General features: G+C 41.5%; 1 protein-coding gene across 1 annotated transcript; it reads left to right on the top strand.

The window, feature by feature from the left end:
- The first annotated feature begins 193 nt into the window (after positions 1-193).
- LOC102264685 (neutrophil collagenase) lies at positions 194-11,624 on the top strand. The gene is made up of 10 exons (XM_005899520.2): positions 194-618; positions 2,284-2,528; positions 3,429-3,577; positions 3,665-3,790; positions 6,370-6,531; positions 8,859-8,976; positions 9,719-9,852; positions 10,427-10,580; positions 11,254-11,357; positions 11,515-11,624. The coding sequence occupies exons 1-10, from the start codon at positions 508-510 to the stop codon at positions 11,622-11,624; spliced, it is 1,413 nt and encodes a 470-aa protein (XP_005899582.2). The 5' UTR covers positions 194-507.
- Positions 11,625-12,390: the final 766 nt, after the last annotated feature.

Raw genomic sequence — 12,390 nt, 5'->3', positions numbered from 1 at the left:
TACACACAAGCACACATGCTCCTGACCTACAACAATGGAGGGGGGTGGGGTAAGTGCAGAGATTCTCCAGTTAGACTCCTTAGTCCCAAGACACCTACCACTAATCAAACAATATTCTACTGTTTAAGTAACACAGCCTCAGCCTCTGACATACCCAGAAATGCTCTTTATTAACTTCAGAATTAGTCTCCTATTCCTTTTCCTCGACAATTTTGCAAAAGTAAATATGTAAAAGCCCCAAAAGCAGAGTAGCAAGTTGTACTTTTTTCCATTGAAAGACTCCCCCATTTGAGGGTACTCGATCACATTATAACATTGCAGAACTGTCAGAGTGTAATTAGCCTGCATTGCTTCACGTTCCTGGTGGGGCAATTGTTTAAGACACAGCTTTATAAGGGACCAGATGAAACAGAGAGAGACCTGTGATGCTGTGACCTTCAGGGTACCCGGCAGGGGAAGGGGCAGAAGGCAGGCCGGGAGAGGTCTTCCTTGAAGACAAGGAAGGCCATGTTCAGCCTGAAGATGCTCCCACTTCTGCTCTTACTCCACGTGCAGCTTTCCAGGGCCTTTCCAGTATCTTTTGCATCCCTAGAAGAGAAGAACAGAAACATTGTTCAGGTAACTCAACTATCATTTAGGTGGGTGGTTGATTTGCTGGTGATGAGAAAATTGTTTGGGTTATCTTCTCTTTTTAGTTGAAACCGCCTGAAGGAATTATGTGAATGATTTGCTTGAGGCTGAACATCTTGTTTCAATGATTAGGAGAGTTCCAAACAGGGCTCTCCGAAAGCCGGGCGTGCAAACACGCTGGACTCTTCAAACCCTCGGAAAACACGGCTGCCAAGCTGCTCCAGCAGGGAAAACCTTTTAGAAGGAATGGTTTTAATTATAAAATGATTTTCTTTTTCACTTACCTAAGACTTCCTTTCTAGAATGTCTGCAATGCAGTTACTACATGATTGGTGCTTTCTGTATGAACTTGTTTGTGCAGCCAAATATCTCAGGTGTACAAGAGAGTGTGAGGATGGGAAACTATAAGAAACCAGAAATCAGTTCATTATGTGGTCTTATTTCCTAAAATCAGACTATGGGGCTGTTTATAAACTCTGGGAAGCATTGTAAAAAACAAAACGGATAGCTTTTCCCCCATTGTTTAACAGTATGAAAGGCCAAGTCTTTAAAGAAAAACAAAGGAATGCTGTCAGAAATTTGTCATGCACAATTTTCCCAGCATTACAGTTTTAAAAAGCATTTTTTTCTTGTTGATTCTTTTTGTTTGACTTAAAAAAAAAAAGTACTTCTTACCATGATACAGTAACCCATGGCTGATAGCCAGAAGTGATTAAGTACTTATTCTGCACAGGGTGTCCTGCTCAGCATTTCTCAAATATTGTCTCATTTCATCCTACAGCAACCCTGTGATGACAGATTATTAATTCCACTTTAGAGATAAAAGTGAATCTTAAATTATCTAAGTGATGTGTCCAGGACACACAATTAATCCGTGGCAGAGCTAAGTTTTGAACCCAAAGCTATCTGATCTCAAAGCCTGTGTGAACACAAAATTGCTGTGTCCTGTGTCACTTGCAAAGTGCCACTTAAGGATGCTTAAGGTGAAAGAAAGAAGTCTCATAACTGGCTCATTAACAACCTTCAGAACCTGTACTTAATGAGTTTCTGGCCCCTCTTGAAGAGTTACTGTGGTGAATAAAAGGCTAATGAGAGTGATGCTGCTGTTACTCCAAAACATGTTTGGCGTTCTTCTCTTAAAATTCTCAGTTCTCATTTGGGAAGCAACGTGGTGAATTGGGACCCGATTATCATCTTGGCAAGTTCCTTATTTTTTTGCATCTTTATGTCAGTGTGAATGATTAACCCTCCTCTACAATAGTGAAAAGAGGATTAAAAAAGAGAATCTGCGTTGCTGCAACTAATACTTCAAGAAGTCAATAAATGCTTATGCTGTTTTGTTTTGTTTGCTTTTTAATAAAAATAAGAAGGCAGTCTCCTAACTGTATACTAGCATTTTGCTTGAGATTGCTTGAGATGTCTATCTTACCCTTCACGAAATACCTATTTTTATGAATAATAGTAACTGTAGCACTGAAGGGATAAACTGTTCTTTCCAGTAGGCCCTTTTCTCTCAAAGTCAACCAGCAAATTTGTGCTTTTATTTTTGTGGCGATCAGGTTATTAGCCCTGTAATAACTTAAAAAGGGATGCAAAACCCCAGAGAACTGAAGGCAATTTCACAGCAAATCCCTTATGTTTGTCTTTTTCCAGAATTACCTAGAGAAGTTCTACCAATTGCCAAGGTTCAAATATAAGTCTGAAAGGAAGAGCAAAACTAATGTGATTGTTGAGACACTTAAAAGAATGCAGCAATTCTTCAGGCTGAACGTGACAGGGAAGCCAAATGAGGAAACCCTGGAGATGATGAGAAAGCCTCGCTGTGGAGTGCCCGACTCGGGCAGCTTTATGAGAACCCCAGGAAACCCCAAGTGGGAAAAAACTAAGCTGACCTACAGGTGATATTTCTCGAGTTTCAGAGTTTATTCCCTGAGCCAGTGTTCACTGAACTCTTACTGTGTTAGACACTGATACAGAACTTGGACTCCACTAGAGACAAGCAAATATCCCTGTTCTTACACAGTTTACATTCTAGTGAATGAATGAGAGGATGAAGTGGAGAAGATCCCATGGGTTCTTATCAATCCAAAGCCTGCCATTTTTGGTCTCCTTTCTCTAACAGTCTAAAGAAGACTATGGCAAAGTTAGGCTGTCTGTCCAAGAACTCATGTAAGTGGTTTGTGGTTTAGTCACTAGGTTATGTCTGACTGTTTATGACCCCGTGGACTGTAGCCCACCAGGCTCCTCTGCCCATGGGACTTCCCAGGCAAGAATACTGGAGTGGGTTGCCATTTCCTTCTCCAGGGGATCTTCCCCATCCAGGGATCAAATCTGAGTCTCCAGCATTTACAGGCAGTCTCCTGAATTGCATGCAGGTGAATTCTTTACCACCGAGCCACCAGGGACCCCCCAAAAGACTTAATCATTGCTGGAGATAATCTAGCCTCACTTTTCATCCATTTTGAAGATAATAACAGTAATAATGATACACTATATTTATTGAAGACCACTATTTGCCAAGTAGTGAACTAAATGCTTTATATATATTTACTCTTACAAAAACCTTATGACAGGGGTACTATTTTACCATCCTCATTTTATGAATAAGGAAGTGGAGTTTAACGACATGTAGTAACTTGTCCAGAACCCAGGTCTGTCTTCAACCCTAAGTCCTTCACCCACTCCTTACACACTGTTCAGTGGTAGCATGTTACACGTGCAACAAACTCCAAACTAGAGCAATTTAATCTACCGAGGGACTGCTGTTCTAAAGACTAATGTGCCTTCTCATTTTGAAGGATTGTGAACTATACCCAGAACTTGACAGAGACGGATGTGGAAGCAATTATTGAGGAAGCCTTTAAAGTCTGGAGTAAAGTGTCACCCTTGACCTTCAACAGGACCTTGGACAAAGAAGCAGACATCCAGATTTCTTTTGCCCAAAGAGGTGGGCTCAAAGAACTCAGGCTCAATGTTGCTTTCTCTGGCTAAACTGAAAAGTGGCTAATACCTAATACAAATTGTTTTATTTCAGATCATGGGGACAATTCCCCATTTGATGGACCCGATGGAATTCTTGCTCATGCCTTTCAGCCAGGCCCTGGTATTGGAGGAGATGTTCATTTTGATGCAGAAGAAACATGGACCAAAACCTCTGAAAGTAAGTTAACCAAGGTTATGTCCACATGTAGCTTCTAACTGAACTTTCCCATATTAGAATTTACACGTCTACATGCATACACACACACACACACACACACACACACACACACACATTATTCTTATTACCTCAAGATACTAAGCTAATTTAGGTTGAGAAAAAATCTTAAAAGCTAAATCCTGACCTTGTTTCCTAAGGCAGGAATCAAAACAACAAATCATGGCTAAGTCCTTCCTGTTCCTATTTGTATAAATGAAGTTTTATTGGGACAGGGCCACATACTCTTCTTTTTATGTATCATCTATGACGACTTTCATACCACAATATCAGAGCTTATGGCTCACGAAATCTAAAATATTTACTATCTGGACTCTCATTAAAGAAAGTCTGCTTACCACTGATTTAGGGCGTATCTTTATTTTAATATTGTGAAATTTTATGATGTTTGAAAAGATTTCTACTTTTGGAAATTCAGAAATAATAAGGTTTATTTAGAAAACTGTCCAACTTAGGAAAGAGCAGCCATCTAGATATTCTTGTTTATCTAGTCATTTCATCTTAATAGAGCTATTTTTTCAAAGATATGTTCCCATATAGCAAACTACCCCTTTCAGGAGAAGACTCAGGGTAAGAATAAGATCACCTGAAGGGAATAACTGAGTGGTACTTTAAAAGGTTATAGGGTAACAAGAGGCCATGGGACACTTTTTTGAAAATAATAAGAAAGGAACATTTTGTCTTCGCTTGGGACCTGTTCCTCCCACCATTTCCTCAACATCAATGATCTAAGTATTTATTCTATCTAAATCCCTGTGCTTGGAGCTGTGTGTTCACAGCTTTGTGTGTTCACAAAGATAATAAACTCTCCCCATGACTTCGGATTCTTGTTGCCCTTCCCACCAGGTCAGATGGTCACTACCGCTCACCTGATCCAGAATCCCACCTGACTGTTCACCTCTGGTCTCTGTCCCTCTAATTCTCCCCAACACTGCAAGGAGTTTTGTTCTTGGAAAGCTCATGTCCACATTTGGAAAGCCTAGTATTTACATTTTCTAGGCCAAGTATGTCCATTTGACACTGAAAGCTCTTGGGGATCGTCCAACATCATCTTTCATGGCTTGTCTTCACATTTCACACAGAGCAGCCACACTGCAATTCACTGTTCCCAGATGACAGCATCTGCTTTCCAATCGTCCTACATTGGCTCACGTTGCTTCCTCTTCCTGAAATGCCCTTGCCCACGCCCAAAGCCCCACCTTTCAAAATCTCTCTTTTTCCATACTATGTCAATTGGTAGGGAAACACCCCATTTTGTCTTCTTCTCAGAATCCTAGTAGCCTTTGTTTTGTCTTCTCTGACTTCCCTCCTCATTATTCTGCACATTCAAGTTATTTGCACGTGTCTCCCTGGCTAGTCTATGCATCATGATAAATCCTCCAGAGCCCCTTGCCCAGTACTTCAGGCACTCAAAGATGTTTTTTGAAGCATTCATGAATGCAAGGTGGAAGGATGTGATGATCAAGAAAGTAAGTCATAGAGCATGGGTAGAATATTCAAGGCTAATTATCATCAGGAAGTGTTGAACACTGGAAAGAGCACAGGTCTTGCTATCATAACCGGGTTCAACCCCAGCTCTACCAGTTATTAGTTGCAAGACAAATAACAAGGTTCCAAAATCTCTGGGCTTCAGTTGCTTTCCTGTAGAAGTATTTCTAATAATACTTCATAAGAACGTTGCTAAGATTAAATATTATTACAATGACTAGCATATAAGAAAGTGCTCTACAACTTTTTTTTTTTTTTTTAAGTAGGCAGTGTTAGAAAATGCCTGTGTGTTTGTGAGATGGCACGTAGACCAGCTGGAGGGAAGGGTTCACATCAGACATCCAGTCCTCAGACGTCTGCCGGAGCCAAATGCAGTAGTCTTCGACTTGGCAAAGGAGCCTGGGCTTTGTTTGACAGGAAGTGCAGGCCTTGAAAGTTTTTCAGTTCCTAGTTACAAAAGGCACCGTACTCGTGGAAGTCAAAAGACAAGAGTAGGAACCAATAAGGGGCGGGGTTTGTCTCTTTCTGGTGGAAAATTCCCGATGCTTCCTGGAGAGCTCAGAATCAAGGAAGAGCCGGCGCTAGGCTCTGGGTGGTCAGGAAGCCAAAGGGAGTCAACCCCGCACGGGAGGCCTGGCTGACCGGCTTCTTTTCTATGCGCCTCTTCACTTCGACTCAGCTTGTGGTGCTGTGGGTCTGGGAGGCTGGCGAGGAGCAGGTGTGGGGAGAGGGCCTCTGAGAGTCTTGAGACCTGTGATGGCCTCGTCATCATTTCCCTAAACCTCAGGTCTGTCAATTATGAGAACTGGAAGAAAGGCAGTCCTCTTGTTTCTAAGACCTGATGAGGCACTCATTATTCCTAATCACAACCTATGAGTCCTATCTTGTTTCCTTCCAGCCTCTATTTCATCAGATAATGTAGAGGGAAGGGAGAAGTCAAGCAGTTTGGGCCTCGAAGCTGCATTCCTCAAGATCCTATTCCCACCACCCTTCAATCCACTTCAACCCATTCACCGCACACGCTTGCATTTCAGATTACAACTTGTTTCCTGTTGCTGCCCATGAATTCGGCCATTCCTTGGGGCTGGCTCACTCCTCTGATCCTGGGGCCTTGATGTATCCCAATTATGCTTTCATTGACCCCAGCAGCTACTCACTGCATCAAGATGACATCAATGGCATTCAGGCCATCTACGGTAAGGTCGTCTGAAGTACGTGGTGACGCCTGGGCACGTCAGGGATGCTCACTGCAGTCTGCTATGATGATGGATGTTGGAGGGCACCTGGGAGCCCATCAGGAGAATAAACAGGGAAAATGTGGTAGATGCAGGCCATACAGTAATGTGCAGCCCTGAAAATTCTGAATCAGGTGGACACTGATAAGTCTTTTGGAGAAGGAAATGGCAACCCACTCCAGTATTCTTGCCTGGAGAGTTCCATGGATAGAGCCTGGTAGGCTACAGTCCATGGGGTCTCAAAGAGTCGGACATGACTGAGCGACTTCACTTTCTTTCTATAGTTCCTTTTGAAGAAGGAAATGGCAACCCACTCCAGTGTTCTTGCCTGAAGAGTTGCATGGACAGAGGGGCCTTGTAGACTGTAGTCTATGGGGTTGCAAAGAGTCGGACACGACTAAACAACTAACACACACAGATGTGTCTTTAAAACATTGTGATTCCTGGATAAGAAACAGAATGATACATATTACACAGTGTGCAAATTATGCAATATGTTGAATCCACACAAATTAAGAATGCATACAGACAAAGCAAAGCATTTTCAAGAAACATGCTAACAAACATATATTTACATATATATACATGTTGAACATATCAAGATAGTTGTCTGTGACAGAAAGAAGGAAGTGGGATGGAGTATGAAGAGAGAGAAATGTTTTTTAAAGCTGAGACTGACACTTTTCAGGGAGGGATATAGAGGCCTTTGGCTCTGTCTAAGTGTGGTCTGGACCATTCCATCTCTCCTTCCTCTTGCCCTCCTGCCCCCTAGTAGCTGTAGGAACAAGAAGCCAGAGAAAGGTTTGCAGCTCTTTCTATCTCTAAAAAAAAAAAATTTAAAGTGTTGATGGGACAGGAGTGTTGTGGAGTCACATTGGGTAAAACATTCTCCCTTTCTGGTAAGACAGCAGTATCAAAACCAAGCAGGCTAGGGTCCCACAACTATGAATGTTTTTCATGACAGTAGAATTTTCAGGAACAATGAGACCTAGTCTAACTGCCCCTACTTCCCAATTCCTTTTCCTCTGAAAACACCTCCTTTTCTCACTCACCCATATTTTAACTGCTTGCAACCTTTTGTTCTGCAATGAGAAAATACATTACAATTTAAATATTTATAGGAAAAATATTTCTAAAATTGGACTTAGATTTATGCTGTTTGGCAGAAGACTGATGGATAAGAGCTTCTTGAAGGGGGATTTTTGTGGGAAATGAGAAAGTAGATATTGAGTGACTAAACATGCAGAAAGAGGAACCAAGAAGGGAAAGAAACATGGGATTCTGATTTTAAATTGGCAGAGGGGAAGGGGAAGAATTCACACTTCTTTGCTTCACAACTTAACCTGGAACTGTCCTTAAAGTCACAACTATTCTTTTGTTTATTTTTTATCTAATTCTTCGGGTGTGCTGGGTTTCTGTTGCTGCCCAGGTTTTCTCCAGTTGCGGCCAGAGGCGGCCTCTCTTCGCTGTGGTACATGGACTTCTCACTGCAGTGGCTTCTCCTGTCGCGGGGTACAATCTCCAGGGTGCTCAGGCTGCAGTGGTCACGGTCCGTGGGCTCTCTAGTGGTGGTTCCCAGACTCTAGAGTGTGGCAGACGGGCTTAACTGCTCTGTGGCATGAGAGACCTTCCCAGATCAGGGATCAGACCCATGTCTCCTGCATTGGCAGGCGGACTCTTTACCAACTGAGCCATCAAGTTGAGCCTGTTTAATTTTTTAATTATAAAAAAAAGACTTTTAAGAGAGCCTTAAAAGACTTTTAATGTGTGAAGGCAATGGCAACCCACTCTAGTACTCTTGCCTGGACAATCCCATGGATGGAGGAGCCTGGTAGGCTGTGGTCCATGGGGTCTCGAAGAGTCTGACACGACTGAGCGACTTCACTTTCACGCATTGGAGAAGGAAATGGCAACCCACTCCAGTGTTCTTGCCTGGAGAATCCCAGGGACGGTGGAGCCTGGTGGGCTGCCATCTATGGGATCGCACAGAGTCAGACACGACTGAAGCGACCTAGCAGCAGCAGCAGTGTGTGATTGGAGAAGGAAATGGCAACCCACTCCAGTATTCTTGCCTGGAGGATCCCAGTGACAGAAGAGCCTGGTGGGCTGCCGTCTAGAGTTGGACATGGCTGAAGCAACTTAGCAGCAGCAGCAATGTGTAACTACTTTAACACCTTGTAGGATGGCCAAATAGCATTTCTTTTCATATGAAGACCCTTCACTGACCTGAGATATATCGAATGTACACCCTGGGCTTATGTTTATAGAAAGTCTTTTTTAAATTTCAGGACCCTCAAGCAACCCTGTGCAACCTACTGGACCAACCACCCCCACCGCCTGCGACCCCAGACTGACTTTTGATGCTGTCACCACACTCCGTGGAGAAATACTCTTCTTCAAAGACAAGTATGAGAATGAAATATTCCTTCTTTTGACTTCTTTTACTGGCTAACTTAAAACTGTATTCTAATTAAGTCACATATTACACATTACTCAGCTTTTCCTTTGAAATCTATGCATGTGAATGTCATTGGAATTGATAGTGCTTTCTGGGTAACTTAAAACATCCTGGAAGAGAAAAAATAGTTAAAACATTTGTAAATATTCAGATGTTTCTGAAGATGTATACAAACATGGGCTCTAGCTGTTAGAAATTCTGTGGCTGGGTTTCCCCAAGACCAAAATAGTATTCGGTCCTACCCAAATTCAGTCAGGTGAATGGAACCAGTCACTTCGTAAGATGCGGGAAAAATCATCTGACTGAATTTTTCAATTTTCCATTGGCTATTTTGTGACTGTGTACCCACAGGCTGAGTGTGCTTGTATTCTAAATATCTTCATCATACTGTAGCACCAGTAATGAAAGAGCCTAACAAAATAAGACTTGTCGGTGTGTGAGAACGGAGGTAGTGTAAAACGCAATGGAGTAAAGCCCCTCCTGTCAGCTCCCCTGACACCTGCAGAGTTCTCACCAGATGGATGGCGTCACCACAAAGGACTGGGCATATGCTGGTCACTGAGCGGCCAGCGTCGCCTTCACTGGGTGTCATATCCTCTCAGCAGGCTTACAGGGCCAGTTCCGGCCCCAGACTCGCAGAAACCGCCTCGTAAGACTGTCACGCGTGCTTCTCTCCTTGTGTTCCACTAGGTACGTCTGGAGGAAGCACCCTCGGCTACGAATGGCGGAATTCAATTTCATTTCTCTCTACTGGCCGTCCCTGCCAAACGGCATACAGGCTGCTTATGAGGATTTTGACAGGGACCTAATTTTCATATTCAAAGGTAACTGCCCGCGGTTTTCCTCTTCTTCTTGTTCCCGGTGGAGGGAAGGGCAGGACTCCTTTGTGCTCTTTTCCAGGTTCAAAGAGGTGAGTCAAGGAGAGAGTGTTAACGCTGGCTGCGTTTTTGTCGAGAGACCTGGGTTGGGTCCTCTGTCCACCACTAACAGCTGCGTGAACTTGAGCAGGTTGTACCCTCTTCAGGCATTAATCTCCTCATTTACAAAATGAGAACACTTCATTAGACCACCTTTAGCGTTCCTCCAGCCTTATCCCAGGTATAATTCTCTAAGATTCCCCCAAGGTTCTAGTTAAATCTCTGTATAGAAGTCACATGAGATAAGACATTCAAGTGTGGGACCCTGAATGCCAGGCTTAGAAGTTGGGAATATTTTACAGGTGTTGGGGAACCATGAGGTCTATCATAGCCCAATGATCTTAACTTGACCACCTTTTTCTTTTCAAGACTATTTTTTCCATTTTTATTCCTATGATAAATGTATGCAAAGGTTAAGAAGTGATATACATTTTGTAGGAATGGAAAAACTTTATCTGACATACACCTGAATCGTTGACAGGCACCCAGTACTGGGCTCTGAGTGGCTATGATACTCAGCAAGGTTACCCCAGGCATATATCAAGCTATGGCTTCCCGAGCAGTGTCCAAGCAATTGACGCAGCTGTTTCCTACAGGAGAAAAACGTACTTCTTTGTAAACGACCAGTTCTGGAGGTAAGATTTTTTTCCATTAGAGATTGAAATCTATGTTTTTCACCCTGTCTAGAAACCATCGATGATCAGGTATCTGAAGGTTTAACACATCTAGATGGTCTCTGATAAGCATTCTTTTTCACAAGATGATTGATGTTGCTATGGCTTTTGAAATTTTCATAAAGTTAAGACACCTGCCCAATGGTATTGAGCACTCCATATCCTGAAAAAGAGCTAACTTGAATAGAGCACTAAAGTGGGATCCAAAGAAAGAATTAGTCTAAGTCTCATTTATTCATGAAATTCTAAGAGTTAAATTCTACTACACTCAAGCAAATGTTATACAGAACTTGATTCCCAAGTTGAAATTATTATTTATATTTATTCAGATAGAGATGATGAATCAATTAAGTAAAAGCCTTAGAAACATAAGCTCTCCTTTTGAAAATAACACTGCACCAGCAATCAGATATCTGTCTTAGTACTAGTGATAGCAGTATATTTTATAAATAGGTAGGTACCCTTAGGTAGAGAAATTAACCATCATTAGTTTCAATAAATAGGATATTGTGAAGAACTAATGAGAAGATATGTGTGAAGGCACTTTTTTAAGTATATACAATTTAAAGAAAATTGTTATCATTGTATATTGTATTGGTCTTAAAACATTGGATGATTTTTTTTTTCTCATCAGCTATGATGACCAAAGTCAGTCTATGGAACCAGGTTATCCCCAAAGCATAGCAAGTTTTTTTCCAGGAATAGAAAGTAGAGTTGATGCAGTTTTCCAGGAGAATTGTAAGTAGAAAATAAACTTAATAAATTTGTTTAATTTTTTAAAATAGTTCATTTGCATGTGATAGTTATAATAGGACTGGAATGGGGTTTTTTAATTGAAAATATCCAAGATCTTCTGCAAGCCAATTCAATACATTATATCTTTTCTTTTACATAGCCTTCTTCCTTTTCTTCAGTGGACCAAGATATTATGCATTTGATTTTCATGCTCGTAGAGTTACTAGAGTCGACAGAAGCAATAGATGGCTTAACTGTAGGTACAGTTGAAGCAAAATTAAATGTGATTGTATCCATTTTCTGAATATGGAAGAGAAGTCTAATTTGCATATCTATTACATTGTATCCTATTTATATTTTCTGAATAATAAATAATGTTGTTTGCTATCACTGTATTCATTGGACTTGTCTTCAGTGAAATTACATTTGGAGTATCCACTGTTTGCAGAGATTGATTTGGTTCTCATACATTCCATCTCATGTTAGTGAACCCATCACAAGAAGGAGATTAAGTCTTCTTTGCCACCTCAATCAATATTCATTATTTCCTTAACTTGTTTATTTGACTTCTAAAATGCCCATTTATTCTTAAGTCTTTTAAATACATCTTAAGTGTACCTGCTACATGTTATTTAGCACTGTATTTTGGTTAGAAGTAAGGATAACGACCCCAGAAAAGGAAATTGTAACTCACTCCAGTGTCCTTGCCTGGAAAATCCCATAGACAGAGGAGCCTGGCCAGCTATAGTCCATGGGGTCACAAAGAGTAGGACACAACTCTTCGAGTGAATAAACAACAACAACAGGTATTATGAACAACATAAGCTGTATACGTTGCCTTGACAAAAATGTGATGCTGTTTTCCACTCTTGGAAAAAAATATTGCTGATACCTGTTGTGGATTGAATTGTATCCCCCTAAAAATGGTATCCAACTAGTGCATCCTAAAAGAGATCAGTCCTGGGTGTTCATTGGAAGGACTGATGCTGAGGCTGAAACTCCAGTACTTTGGCCACCTTATGCAAAGAGTTGACTC

Source organism: Bos mutus, chromosome 15, assembly GCF_027580195.1.
Source record: "Bos mutus isolate GX-2022 chromosome 15, NWIPB_WYAK_1.1, whole genome shotgun sequence".
Classification (NCBI taxonomy): Eukaryota; Metazoa; Chordata; class Mammalia; order Artiodactyla; family Bovidae; genus Bos; species Bos mutus.
Note: the sequence above shows the minus strand (reverse complement) of the source record. Positions and strands in the feature narration are given on the sequence as shown.